Source organism: Apodemus sylvaticus, chromosome 7 (assembly GCF_947179515.1).
Source record: "Apodemus sylvaticus chromosome 7, mApoSyl1.1, whole genome shotgun sequence".
Classification (NCBI taxonomy): Eukaryota; Metazoa; Chordata; class Mammalia; order Rodentia; family Muridae; genus Apodemus; species Apodemus sylvaticus.
In genome coordinates this window covers 78,683,372-78,697,790 of record NC_067478.1, presented here as the reverse complement: position 1 = coordinate 78,697,790, position 14,419 = coordinate 78,683,372, and the positions used below count along the sequence as shown (strand labels likewise).

The window sequence follows — 14,419 nt, the reverse complement described above, 5'->3', positions numbered from 1 at the left end:
TCCATCTCCAGGCTAGTCATGAGATGAGGAAGAAACTGGAAGCACATCAGAAACAGCTATGCAATGTTCTGAGATAAAAAGGGCACCCATGCTTGAGTTTCTGACAGAGAGAAGCAGGCCTTCCAACCAGACCACCTACGTAGTAATTACTCAACACTCCTCACCAGCCTTTCTCACTTCTTCAGATAGCAGGTGCTGAGACCGGAGGCATGTCAAATAATGTGGCCAGTCCTCTTCTTGAGCAAAACTGGAATTGGTAGAGGATCGTTGGTCACAAAAGGGGAGGCTGAGTGATTCATCTTGGTGATGTCTTGGGCCAAATTCCAGAAGGCAGTATTTTCAGGAGGGAGGGAGGGCAATTTGCATGCATGACCTCACCAGCAGCTCCAGCCCCAGAGCATATAAACAGGAGCCTGTCGCACCTAGTCTTACTACTTACTGCCAGGCCCTGCAACCCAAACAGACCGGGACCATGCCCGCGCTCCGCTCCGTGCTGCCACACCTGGGGCTGTTCCTGTGCCTGGCTCTGTGCTTTTTCCCTTCCCTCTCTGCCAGTGATGAGTCCTGTGTGGTCTTTGATGCTGTCTACACCTCCGACAACTTGGGAATCAACATTACGGCTCAGGAGGTCTCTGGTGGGAATGTAAGCTATGCAGGTGAGTCAAAGCTACTCGTTCTGCTGTCCCCCCTTTGTTCTCCGTGGAGCGTTAACCAGGCTCCCCGACATTCCATATGTGTGTGTGTGGACATGATGGAAAGTGAAGAGCGGGGATTGATATGTGGCGGGGTGGATCATGAGAACCATTTCTACAGTTTCCTGTCCATAACTGAATTATAGGTGGGGTAAAGTGAGCCCCAGGCAGATCACACCCTGGCAAGATATGGCTGCATTGAGCGGACATTGTGTTACTTTTGAGGGAATTCCTTGCAGTCTACTGTCCTTTTATATCCACTTGACAGAACGACTGTACCCTGTGGGACGCCAGGAAGGATGATTTGCACTTAGTGTATGGGGAAAACCCCATAGGCTAGAGGAAGACCTCAGTAGCCCTCCTTATAAGTGAGGGGCCTGAAAGGCAGACATGTTAAATGACTTGCTGGGGACCCCCTGCCAGCAAGAGACAGAAGTTCTTTGAGTCCTGGGTGTTCTATCTTAATCAAATGTTTTTCTTAGAAGTATCTGGAAAGTATTTCCTAACTTTCCCTTATGGGATTCAACAAACCTACAAGTTAAAAACACACTTTCTAATTAGTCAAACCTGTTAGTCAAGAAAGACACTTTTCTACCTAGGCTTATTTATCTATTTGGTTTTTTTTTTTAAGCAACTTCGGTTGATTTTTATTATTATTATTATAATGTATGCACCCTTATGGTGTGTGTGCACAGTCATGCACATGTCCTGGCACTCTTGCGCAGGCCAGAAAATAGCTTTGTGGAGTTGCTTCTCTCCTTCCATGATCATATGGGTCTGAGACTCGAACTCAGGTCACCAGTTTTTCACAGCAAGTACCTTAACTCACATAGCCCTCTCATCTGCCCCGCTCCCTCCGCCATCACCATTTTGCTCCAGCTGCAGAGCTGTGGAAACTGAGGAACTAGATGTATATCCACATGGCAATGCTAACACGACTTACTATGTGCAGGATTTCGCTCTAAGGGGAAAATGTTATTATTAACCTCCATCTTCCAGAGGAGAAAGAAAGCATACAGAAGTCAAATTTTTACCCAAAGTCATTACAATGTAACAGAACTAATATTTGAACCTAAGGAACATAGGAACATAGCCAAAAGCCAGCCGCCAGCCTTCTTAGCACCCATGCCAGCCTTCCTCTCTTAGTCCGAGCAAACTGCAGAGGTCACTATGGTGACTGCGTAGCACGTGATCTGCAGTCCCAGTCTGGAAGGAGAGCCACCTCACCAGACCTCGCCACTCTGTGGCTTGTCTCTCTCCTGTTTCCTGGCGACTGTCACTAAGCAAATGCTCCTGCTCTAACAGGGCTAGGTCCCATTCCCTTGGGAAGTGGGTCTTTTCATATCAGGGCAGGGAAGATAAGTCCGTAATTCAAGATGAACACTAGGTGAGCATGCTTATGAATCCATTACCGCAGGGGCGATTGCAGGCCCCTGCTGCAAGATGGCACAGCAAGAGACAGACGGGCCTGCTGCTGAAAGCGGAGAAAGAGAAGTCTACTGGGAGGAGATAAGATGAAGACTGGGGAGCCTTTCTGAAAGGAGGGAGGCAGGAAGGAGAAAACACAAAACAATGGGGGAAGGTGGGGGAAGGGCAACCTCAGCGCTCCCAGTAGCCTAGGGGAAAGAGAAAGACCTCGGCTTCCTCGAGTGCCTAAGCTAGTTTTGCTCTTTATCAGATTCCATTTCAACCCAAAATGTGTTTGAGCTCTGAGGCAAATCTGACTTGTACTTTAAATTGAGGGTCAAAAATCCTTTGTCCATGGGGGTGAGGAGGACCAATTTCCACACCTACAGTTACAAAGGCGGCTTTACAAATATCTTTGCGAGGAGTGCCGGGGCTCGGGCTTTCTGGAAATCCCGAGTCAGCCACCTTTCCTTGCTTTGGTTTGAAATCCTTTACCATTTCAGTATTGTATTAATACAGGCAAACCACGTATAAAATGACTAGGCAGACCCTAGAGATAGCACAGCTTAGCCAGCGTCTCAGAGGGCTCACCCCGCCCCACCCCCACCCCTGGCCGCCGGACCTGTTAAGGAAAGAAGTCTGTAATATTTACACTGAGGCACTGTTAAGTCGGCCTCTGCCCTGTTGTTCACATCTCCGAACAAGGATGTAATTTACTACTTCCTCAACTTTCCGGCTTCTAGAAAATTGGACATGGATTTGTTTTGTTAAGTGCTAGAGACAGAACCCGAGGCTTCATGCATGCTGGACAAATGGTCTACTATAAGCTACAGTTCACTCGAGCCCCGACACAGGGAGTGGAATCAATCAAAAGTAGACTTTAGTGTCCTGCCCTGCCTGGACGCTGACTGATGAAACCATAAAATATAATTAAGTCTTCAATGCTATAGAAAGGGTGTGAATGTCTCAGATATGAGGGGGAAAGAGGGTAAGTTAGTCCAGGGGAGGGATGTGAACCAGATCTGGGTGTGGGAGTGGGTATGAGACGAACGCTAAGGAGGAAGGAAGGCTCCAGACAGGCTCCAGACCTCTCCAGGCCCAGGTGTGGGTCAGAAAGGAAGGAGCCAGGTGCAATTGCGAAACAGCTGGGGGCCAGGGTGGGGGAGGTGGGAACCGGCAGCTGTTGGTAGAGTAGAAGGCAGACAGAAGAGGGAGGCTGGACTCTTGAACTCTCCTGAGCCGTTAGATTCTCTAGGTGGACAGGCATACACCCCACATAACAGGTTATATGAGGAAGTCTGGTCTGACCACTGACTATTCAAGGCATGGAGGGAGACTGACGCCACAGACCCAGAGACCACAAGTGGAAGGAAGGAAGGAAGGAAGGAAGGAAGGAAGGAAGGAAGGAAGGAAGGAAGGGAGGGAGGGAGGGAGGGAGGGAGGGAGGGAGGGAGGGAGGGAGGGAGGAGGGAGGGAGGAAGAAGAAGAATTGAGCCCACAGTGAAAGGGGAAGCAGAAAAGAACTGTGGAGAAAACAGCTAAGAGGGTGGCTGGCTATCTAGATGACACCACAGTGCATCACCTTCCGCCACACCACCGTGCAGAGAAGTGAGACAAAAGTCAGTTCCTCTCTGAGTGACTCAGGACACGTGGGATTCGGCTCAGCTGACCTTCCTGGCAAAGCAAACCAGGGAAAGGGTATACTGTTGGTTTCTGCATTGGTTTCTGCGCTCGCTCAAACGTCCTGTCTGCTCGCTGCCTTGTGGCTGCAGCTGCTGGCGGTGGCCACAGGTGCGCACCACGGGCACCGCGCTGCGGTGGAACCGTGAGCCGCAATGAGATACCTAGACTAGATAGTTCCACGTGGGGCTTTATTTAAGATAGGGAAGGGGTAGCGGGAGGGAAGGAAGGGGAGAAGAGAGAGAGAGAGGGGGGGGGGAAAGGAGCGCTGCCCGGTTATATACTGGGGGTGACTTAATTACAGGTAAAGGTGGGCTATGGAATTCTGGGTAAATGGCAGCTGTTGCCTTGGCAACAGACCTATACATTGCTTGTATGGCGTCACAAGCTTTGCAGGCCTCGGGTACCTACATATACAATGTGCTTAAATTAGTAATAATAATCACGGGTGATCTGATTGATATAAACTACAAATGTTAGCATCGGATTTTTACTCCTAACAGGAGCCTTTGCTGTGAGGGATGACGTCATTCCCCAGACCCAGAACCATACAGAACAAGCACAGAGTGGGAACTATGTGTAGCGATCAGAGTTGCCACTTAATCGACAGAACACTTGCCTGGCGTGCACCAAGTTCTAGGTTCAGTCTTGTGCATTTTATAAACCAGGAGTGGCAGCAGAGACCTGCAATGTCTATACACAAGACAGCGAATCAGGAGTTCAAGGTCATCCTCAGTTACATTTGAATCCAGTTTAGGGTGAGATCCTTTTTCAAAACACACAAATTGTGTACCGTGGTCCCTGAGCACGTGTCCCGTGGGCACAGAGGTGACCTGTCTTACTTCTAAGTACCAGGGCCAGGATGCAGATCCAGGACTGTCCGACCTGCTACTAGATCTACTCGCTTTGCTTTGGAAGGAGTTTCAGATGACGGAAATAGCCCAATATTGAGAAATTAACACATGCAGGCTCTTCTAGGGGAAAAAATAATCTCATGTTGAAATTAATAAAATGTTAGCCAGGTGGTGGTGGCGCACGCCTTTAATCCCAGCACTTGGGAGGCAGAGGCAGGTGGATTTCTGAGTTCAAGGCCAGCCTGGTCTATAAAGTGAGTTCCAGGAAAGCCAGTGCTACACAGAGAAACCCTGTCTCGAAAAAAACCTAAATAAGTAAATAAATAAATGTCAGCAAGATCCTCTATCTGAGTAGCAGAAAACCCAAGAGGAAGTTTGGTCCCTGGATTAGGACCCTGTGGCTCAGACCTCAGTGTCTCTCATACCTGTTCTAACCCCTGTTCTTTCCAACCCCCACCTTCAACAACCCAGAGGATCAGCATTTCTGGGATCAGGAGCAAGCCTTTGGTTTTACTTAGCAACCTACCCCCTTGTACCCTGGAGCACTTCCTAGGAGACCTCTGAACTCTTTCAGGGGTACCCAACTTTCAGGAGAGGTTTAGCTCTTCACTATTAAGATCTATCCCCCTGTGGCAAAACTAGGGCCAGAGAATGGTCAGGCTCATAGATGCCTTTTACTGAAGACTATTTGGGGGGCGGGGGGGGGGAACAAGCATAAATTGAATATTAAAATCATCATTAGCCCAGGTGCCCTTTAAACTTCTCTGGAGCTGAAGAAGACAACTGAACTCACGGCCCTGCATCCCTTACCTGGAGTTACAGGCCTGTGACACACTGGGTCCCCAGGCAGGATCTCTGCATTTTCTTCTACAGGAGTGGGCACATGCCGTCCACACTCCGTAGCTTCCCTTGCGCACACACCACCTTGGTTTCATTTGACTCACGCTAACTGCTTCCTCATACCCTTTGCTCCTAGTGACTGTCCCTGTGAACAATACAGTCAGTGCCGTGATTGTGAAAGCAGTGAAGGAGAACGGAATCCCAGTGGGCACCTGGGGCGGACCACATCAGAAGTGTAACGACAGCAGTGTCTACTACTTGAGCAACCCTGACACCTTCCAGACAAACTGGACAGTTCCTGATTCCGAGGATGTGACTAAAGTCAACCTGCAGTAAGGACTGCTCTCCTATCACTTTGGGCTTTGGAACGTTTCTAACAGGTTTATACAGTTTCACCTTAACCTAGGCTGAGATGAGACTGGTTGTGAGTGGAGAACCCTGCAGGGACACGTCTCACACACACACACACACACACACACACACACACACCAATGCTCTAGGGAATCAGGAAGAATGAACACTTTCTTTCAAGTTGTCTGTATTCAAACTGGAGAATCCTTTTTTTAAAAACATCTTTTATTAGCATACAAAATAATCGGCTTTCTTATGACATTTTCATCATGTATGTCATTATGATTGGCTCCTATTCATCTCCGTTGCCTTTCCTGCTCCCCGTTCCTTCAGTTACCTATGTTCCTGTAAATCACCCCTCTTCTACTTCCATCACATAACACACTGTATATAATATATTAAATACAGTTAATTAAATATGTTGTCAATAACAACTAATCATATTAATAATTGTATTAGTAGACTAAATAATTAAATATATTAATACTTATATAATTGGAATACATAATTAAATATTTAAGTGTATATAACATTAGCGGATAATCATCTGTTAAACATACACTCATTTGGGAAACCAGTAGCTAAGAGACAACTGAGTAATAACACTAGTTTCCTCCTGTCATTAAAAAAAAAAAGGATGCCCTGAGGACCTGCTGTTGACTTTAGAAACCAAGTGTTGTGAAGAACTTAGGCTCCTGAAAGAGCAAGCCTGACAATCATCTGTGTGGGCTGTCAGCATCCTCCCTGACAACCAATCAGCTGTGTCCGCTGTCAGCATCCTTGTCTCTGTGGGAGCTGGTGATGCTGTCAAGCCATTTTCCCCTCTCCTGCCATACTCCAGAACTAGACAGGCTTCCTTAGCTTTGGAGGAGGAACTGTTATGCCCCAAAATGATGAATGAAAGCTGAGCCCAAAGGGAGCGACTGTTATCAACCCTACCATGGCACCAGTTGTGACCACACCGTGCTCGAGCAGGTACAGTCTGCAGTGACACAGCAATGACAATCACCATCCTCATTATGTAGTGAAATCCCACCGTTTGTGCTTCACATCCTCACATACACACTCATTACAATACACTAGACTCTCTTCTTATTCACGATGTATACACTCATGACTTTGATCCACAAGACTAATTCAAGGGGAAGGGACACCACAGAGGGCACTATGCCAAGCAGGGTACAAAACAATGCCAAAGGTCTCTGCCCATAGGATCTATGATGATGAGTCCTGAGGTGAAATCCTTCCTTTGCTTTCCCTGAATACGTAGATTCAGAAACAGCTCTGTTCTGCCCTCTGGCTTACCTCTGCTTCATCATACGCATCGAGACTCTAACTGACTCCTTAACTAATTATCTGAATATTCATCAAAATCTGTCTCTGAAGACACTAAAAATGCCATGAGCATAAAGCCATTGACTGCTGGGTTCTCTGCTTTCTGCACACACTAAGCTCAGCGTCTGAGCAGACTGTGTCCTTTCATTAGTGGCTTGCAGGCTGTATAGTCAGGGGGCTGATATTCCAATGGACTCGTTGGTTTGCTAACAACAAAACAAGCTCTGAGGATAATTTAATGGGGATGGGAGATGGCAGAGCTGGTTGGAGGTAAGATCTGGAGGGCTTCAGTCAAGTCAATAGGAACTAGATCAGTAGTTAATGATCTGCTTACTGTGCCATATAAAAAGGGAGCTCACAAGATTGACAGGATGGGGTGATCCAGGAGGGCGAAGGTGAGGCTCGGGAGGTCCACAGACAAGGCCCTCACCATATCTCTTACTGATTTGTTCTTCAGGGTCTTCATCGTAGTCAATCGCATAGCCTCAGTGTCATCTCTGAAAGTGGAAGGAGGTGAGTTCTGTTGCAAAAGCTCCGAATATTTGGTGTTAAACTCAGGCAGTCTGGAAAGTTATTTTACTTAGGTATCAGTTGAGTCTCCCACCATCCTGGAACCTATGTGAGGGTTCCCCCGACTTTTTGTTTTATGTTATATGAAAGACAAAAACCTTCTCTAAGATTTGTGCAAATTTTCAGCAATCCCCATGGTCACCTCTGGCTCCAAACCCCTGCTTTGATGGGGGCTGCTTCTGTTTGGTACCAGATAGGTATCCATCTGAAAAGGTGACATTATTCTCAGTTTCCACACAGCCTGAAACCCCACTCACACAAGGCCTTCATGTGGTCAACTTTAACCATTCAGTTTTTAAGGGAATTATGCAGGGGTGGGGGGCGGGAATGGAGGACACTAGCCATACAAAAAGAGTTGATATCAGAGAAATATCAATAACATCAATTCTTGTTAGATTGTTCCTCTTTTTGTTTTTCTTTTGGAGAGGGTAGCTTGAGCCTAGCACCCTGGCACAAGCTAAAAAAGTACATTATCCCTAAGTCCATCATGACTCCTTCATAAATATTCTTTCTATTCTCTCTCTCTCTCTCTCTCTCTCTCTCTCTCTCTCTCTCTCTCTGTGTGTGTGTGTGTGTGTGTGTGTGTGTGTGTCTGAGTGTGTGCATATGTCTTCACATATCTGTATGTGTCTCTGTTTGTGAAGGCCAGTGGACAACCTCACCTTATTTTATGAGACAGGGTCTCTCCCTGGCCTTGACTCGCCCAATAGGATGGTTGGTTAGTGATCTCAGGGATCTTCCTTCTTGGCCTTCCTGGTGCTGTGATTATAGAAGCATGTACCTCTACACCTAGAATTTTCGTGCAGAGCCATCGAGATCAAACTCAGATCCTCGTGCTTGTATGAAAGAACTTTCCTGACTGAGCCGTCTCCACGGCTCTTCAAGAGTTACCTCAGCTACTGTCATCACCAGCAGGAGTTTTCACCAGCTTTCCCCAGGGCACAAACCCCAGGCCCACACTTTCCCTAGGTCCTTATCCTTCTCTCTATCCTCTTTTATTTCTGGGTAAGACACCACTGCATACAAAACTGGAATTCAGAAAGGATGGTTTACTGGCCTAAGAATACAGAGAAAATCCACAGCAGAGTGAGGTCTTCGATTCTTCATTTTACCATTTGTCTACTTTTCTTAGATTTACATGAATACTAAAGAGATCATTTTAAGGCAGTTTTTTAATTGTAAGGTTCAGCCAAAAGCATGTGTGAAGCCTTGGATTCAAATCTTCAGCATTGGGGGGGAGGGGGAGGAAGAGGCCCAAACAAGAACCGTTAGTCTCTCTCAAAATCCAGATCCCAGGCCTTCCTCAGGAGCCACAGAGCACTAAAAGACACGACGCAGCACGCTGCTGGTTTTTCTGTAAGTCATTTACTACAAAATGCACAGATGGAATAATTATCTCCACCAGCACATTTTAAAGTACTTACGCCTAATCAGACTATTCTATGACAGTGTTTACTGTCGGTGGTTTTCCCTCTGTGGGGTTATTTTCTTCCTCAAGGACATTTTTGAGAAAAACACTTGCAGGAATACTAATAGAGTGGGGAAATATGTATTTCCAATCAGGACCCCTTAGTTCTATCCTAATAACATAGAGTTTAAAAACCAGGGGAAAGGCCGAGAGTGGTGGTGCACCTCCATCCCCAGCAGCAAGAGGCTAAGGCCAAAAGGTCACGATGTTAAGGCCAACATGGGCTACCCAGAAGAAGACTCTGTCTCAAACAAAACAAAAGAATGAGAGGAAAGGGGGGAAAGTGGTTGTGCTCTGCTCTCTAACTGCATGGAATGCCAGAGAGATACATGTCCTGGAGAAATGCTAGAGAGAAAAGACATGGTCTCAACAAGGAGGGCTTCCTCCAGCAGACAGAAGGATGCCTGGGCCTGCGGCAATTTCCTTCTTCCTCTTATAACCAAGTTTTAAAGAGGAAGAAAAGTGTGTGTGTGTGTGTGTGTGTGTGTGCATGTGCACATATGGATTGGACAAAGGAGGACATTCTGTACCTTCATCTATTGGCTCTCCTTCTTGTGACTAAAGATACAGGCTCTCACTGAACCTGAGCTTCCCATTTGTTTCAGTTAAGCTGTTGGCCAACAAGCCCCAGCTATTCTCCTGTCTCTGCCCTTACACCCCCCCCAACCCCCAGTACTCTTCTACCCAGATCTGGGGTTATAGGCCCCACTCCCAGCTAGGGGTGAGACACCCTTAAAGTGTCTATGTTCCAAGCTCCAGGTTTTCTGGCATCAGACAAGTCCCTAAAAGTGAAGGCCTGGTTCTCTGCTTCTCCACGGTCACTGCTGAGTACCAGCGCATAGCCAGAAGCTACATGAGAAACAGCCTGTGGCTTGCAGGCCAGAGGAACAAAGTCAAGGATTCAGACAGGGCGTCTGCCATTAATTAAGGCAGAGGTCACTATACTTGGCTCTGTGTGATACTGACTTCTTCCCAAGACCTTGGAATTAGCAAGAAAATTATGAAAGTATACTACCTAGGGTCATATTTGCACCTCAAGTAAGAGCATCAAGATATTTGAGGGCAGAGTACTCAACTAATAACAGATTCATATGCCTTATAAATTCTTTGGGTCTTTTCTTCTTAACAGACGCTGTAGGGGCTGGAGAGATGGCTCAGCTCAGCCGTTGAGAATATAGAATTGCTCTTCCACAGGACTCAGGTTCAATACCTAAGTGGCCCTCACAACGATCTAACTCCAGCTCTAGGGAATTGATGCACTCTTCCAGCCCCTGAGGGCACTGCATGTATGTGATGCACATACAGACATGCAGGGAAACACTTAATATGCATTTTAAAAACAACTAATCAAACTAAAATGAAGGCGAAAAGATCAGGGAGATCTTAAGGACGGAGGCTTGGTTACTTTCATTGTTAGTAATATGAACCTTTCAGCCGCCACAGCTCCCTTCCCTGTGCACTGGAGAAGGGTTGATTGATGTTTGCTCATGATCTCTGGCTTTACTGTCTTAAAAAGATTTTTGCACTTGTGTGTGTACATATGCAACCTGTGTGTGAAGGTCAGAGGTCAACATTTTGAGGTCAGTTCTCTCCACCTTTACGTGAGATTGAACTCAACGTCAAGTACCTTTACCAGCTGAGCCATCTTGCCAGTCTTCAGCCTCTTTCTCTAGTGATCACCCACTTCCAAACAAAGGCCTGGTAAAAATTGTCTCCTTGATTTTTGTCTCTCCCCCAGTAAAATCCTCAATCTTGACCCCTCCTCCTGAGAGTTTTGAGACCAGCCAGACTATGACCACCACAACAGCCATGAACACAGCCAAGACAACAGCCGTGAATACAGCCAAGACAACAGCCATGAACACAGCCAAGACGACAGACATGAACACAGCCAAGACGACAGCCATGACCCCAGCCAATTCCACAGCCATTTCCCCAGCCAAGACCACAGCCATTTCCCCAGCCAAGACCACAGCCAGAAGCTTGGCCATCCGCACTCTCAGCAGTCCCCTGGCAGGTGCCCTCCATATCCTGCTTGTTTTTCTCATTAGTAAACTCCTCTTCTAAAGTAAAGTGGGGAAACTAATCTCCAACCTCCAGGGCATCCTCCTGAGCTCATTTCAGGCCAGTGCTTACACATACATGAATGAGGGTTATGTCCTTGGTATGCAGCTCCGGGTGACGGCCCGGCCACACTAGTGCATTTGAGGGACACAAGCATTTGCCTGGATCTTTCAGGGCACGAATTCTGCTTTTTGTAAATACTTAGTCCATCCTGCTTGTAACCTGAAGTTCTGACTCTCAGTTTAACATGTTGACAGCCAATCTGAACTTGTGTTTCTTGCCAAAGTATTCCCATGAGCCTCCTGGATTTGGGGGCGGAGAGGGGGATATCCTTCTTTATTTTCAAGCTGATTTCAGATTTCTGGCCAAACCAACTCAGGTTACAAAGGACTTACATGACTCATGTGACTGAAGGAAAAAGAGAAATGAGTGACCGTCCTGTGGCTACTAGCAGATCCCACTGTAACCAGTCAGTAGGTTTTGAAGGAAGTCTGTGAAAACTATGCCTCAGAAGCCAATTACAGGACACATGACTTTTTTTTCCTAAGTCAAAAGTCAAATAAATGATTTATTGAACAAAATACCAAAATGTGCTAAATTGAAAGATAACCCTTAATGAGTGATAAAATACAAAGTGTTACCTAACTTTGTTTTTAGAACTATGAATGAAATTTTGTGTGTGTGTGTGTGTATGTGTGTGTGTGTTTTCAAAGGACAGATACAAGGTTATCTCAGTTTTGTTTTGTCCAGTCAAAGCTGAAGCTGGTCATTTCTTCCTTGATGATAATTTCCACCAGAAAATGGACCAAAAAAAAAAAATACTTGTAATATTTATAGTATAACGTGGAACCAAAAAAGTTATTTCCAACAATAAGCATGTAATAAGAAATAAAAGTTTTCCTTTAATAACTCCTTTTTTATACTACCCAGGGGTAAACACCACCCACATCAATCATTAATCAAGAAAATGTTCCTCTGTTTAAGTTCTCGCTTCCCAGATGACCCTGGCCTGTCTCAAGGTGACAAAAGTCTGACTAGCACACAATGTGCATGCATTCCCTCATAACATTATTCTCTTCTGTGTGCTGATTCTGTTAGCTGCTTGCATGTGTGCTTCATGGGCAAGTCTCATCAAAATGTGCTATCCTAAAAGTCACCTGGTTATCTGCCCACTTATAAAGATAAGAAGTTGAAGGGATCAGAGAACTTCCAAAACAAGCCCTAACCACAGGACTAGTACCTGGGCACAGCACCCCCCCCCCCCTTGACCCCAGCTCTCAGGAGGCTGGGGAAAGGGGAACTGGGAAGTTTGGGGATGGTCTGGTCTCCAAGGAAGTTACATACACACATACATACATACACCACACATACATACATCTAAGAGATAAATAGCAAGACCCTGTGAGAAGGGAGGGAGACAGGAAAGGAGAGAGAGGCCACAGAGATGGGGAAAGGCAGGGCAGGAACACAGACCTGCTCCAAATACTTGGTTTCCTACACGTTCGCAAGGTTTTGAGTTGGCCCTGCCCCTTAGCTGGCTGAAATAGGCGCTAGCCCTGCTTCCCAGAGTGTGAAATGATGACCATGCCATGTCGTTCACAGCAGAAACAGTAGCTGCAGAGTCAACCGTAGCCCTGATCATGATTCCTCTCAGAGTATGTCTCTGAATTTCCAGCAGTTTGTTGTTTTCTGAATGGGAACAGGCATATCTTTCATAAACTTTGGTCATTTTCAATCCATATATCTTTGTTCTTTCAGCTTCCTTCTCTTCCTTCTCCTTCTGGAACTCCAACTATAAATATGTCATTGCGTTTGAATCCCACTGACCAGTCTTCTTTTTCTTTTCCTTTCTTTTCTTTTCCTGCTCTTCAAACTAGATCATTTCAACAGACCTGTCTTCAAGCTCACCAATTATCCTGCCTCCTCAAGTCTGCAGGTGAACCTCAACATTTTTTTTTTTAATTTTACCTGTTAAACTTTTCAGCTCCAAAAGTTCTATTTGGCACCTTGCTGTAATCTCTCTCTGCCCACCCCGATTCTGTGCTCAGGAACAGTTTCCTGGCTTTGGCTCTTTGTCACTGTTCCTTCTCCACATTGAGCACAGCTAAGATGTTGACATCAAGTCTTTGCCTCTTAGGCCCAATGGCTGTACTTCCTCGGGGAACAATGTCTGCTTTGGTTTTTCCCCTTTGTAAATTTCTGTTGAAAACCAGGTGTTCTGAATATTACAATGTCTTGACTCTGGAAACCTGATTCGCTCAGTCGCACATCCGCTGTTGTTGACTACCGATGATCATCGCTGCAGACAGCATCTCATTCCTTGTGTGGTCACAACATTTTCTTTCCTGATTTCTCAGCAGTTAACCAGTGACCTTAGAGATTTTGTTAAATGCCAAAATTTAGCATCTTTGCCCTAATAGCTGTGTGTGTGTTTGTGTGTGTGTGTGCTTGTTCTTTGCTGTTATTGTTGTTAATAGATTGCAGAATTTGACGTTTTGGCTGGTATCTCATCTTTATGGCTGGTGTGGAGGAGAGACTAGTACTCGGAACCTCTTGCTTCTTGGTTTCTCTTCTGTCAGCAGGTGCTTACTGGTGACCCTGCGGCCCCTGAACAAGGCTAGACCAGAGCACTGTACATGAATCATCTTATTTAATCTTATACCAAGCCAGGGGTGGAGAGTTAACTCCAGGTTCCCAGCACTCCAGAGGCTAAAACAAGAGGATTGCCATGAACCTGAGGCCAGTGTCGGCTACATAGACACCCTGGGCTACAGCACAATGTCTTGTCTCAAAACAAACAAACAAACAAACAAACAAAATGAAAGAGAGAGAAAGACAGAGAGAGAGAATATTGCTCAGTCAGCAAGAAAACAGTGAAGCTGGTTTTTAAAGGCTGTTCTGCCTCACATCTGAGCCTGCCCCTTAATCGGAACACCTTGGGATTCATGAATAGCTCTTAAATTATGAGGGACTCCCCCCCACCCCCCATCCTCCCACTCCCACCCCCCACCCAGGGAAAAAAAAGCTTGACACACGTGACAAGCCGGTGTCCCTTGCTGACACACAAGCTGCATTCTCTACCACTCACTCTCCCAGGCCCACAGCTTGGTACCATCTCCAAAATAAACACTGGTGAATCCAGACCCAGCCAGCCAGGA

The 14,419-nt window shown here is 46.2% G+C and overlaps 1 protein-coding gene across 1 annotated transcript; it reads left to right on the top strand.

Moving 5' to 3' along the window:
- The first annotated feature begins 207 nt into the window (after positions 1-207).
- On the top strand, positions 208-12,070 carry LOC127689907 (placenta-expressed transcript 1 protein-like). Its single transcript, XM_052189484.1, has 4 exons — positions 208-656; positions 5,610-5,805; positions 7,617-7,672; positions 10,936-12,070. Exons 1-4 carry the CDS (start codon positions 365-367, stop codon positions 11,262-11,264), a joined length of 873 nt encoding a protein of 290 aa, XP_052045444.1. The 5' UTR covers positions 208-364; the 3' UTR covers positions 11,265-12,070.
- Positions 12,071-14,419: the final 2,349 nt, after the last annotated feature.

What these genes read in the sequence shown, in the direction of transcription:
- LOC127689907 (XM_052189484.1), top strand. Translation starts at nt 365, where the DNA reads ATGCATGACCTCACCAGCAGCTCCAGCCCCAGAGCATATAAACAGGAG. An exon ending in GTGACTAAAGTCAACCTGCA is followed by an intron (nt 5,806 to 7,616) that starts GTAAGGACTGCT and finishes TTTGTTCTTCAG; the next exon opens with GGTCTTCATCGTAGTCAATC. An exon ending in ATCTCTGAAAGTGGAAGGAG is followed by an intron (nt 7,673 to 10,935) that starts GTGAGTTCTGTT and finishes TCTCTCCCCCAG; the next exon opens with TAAAATCCTCAATCTTGACC.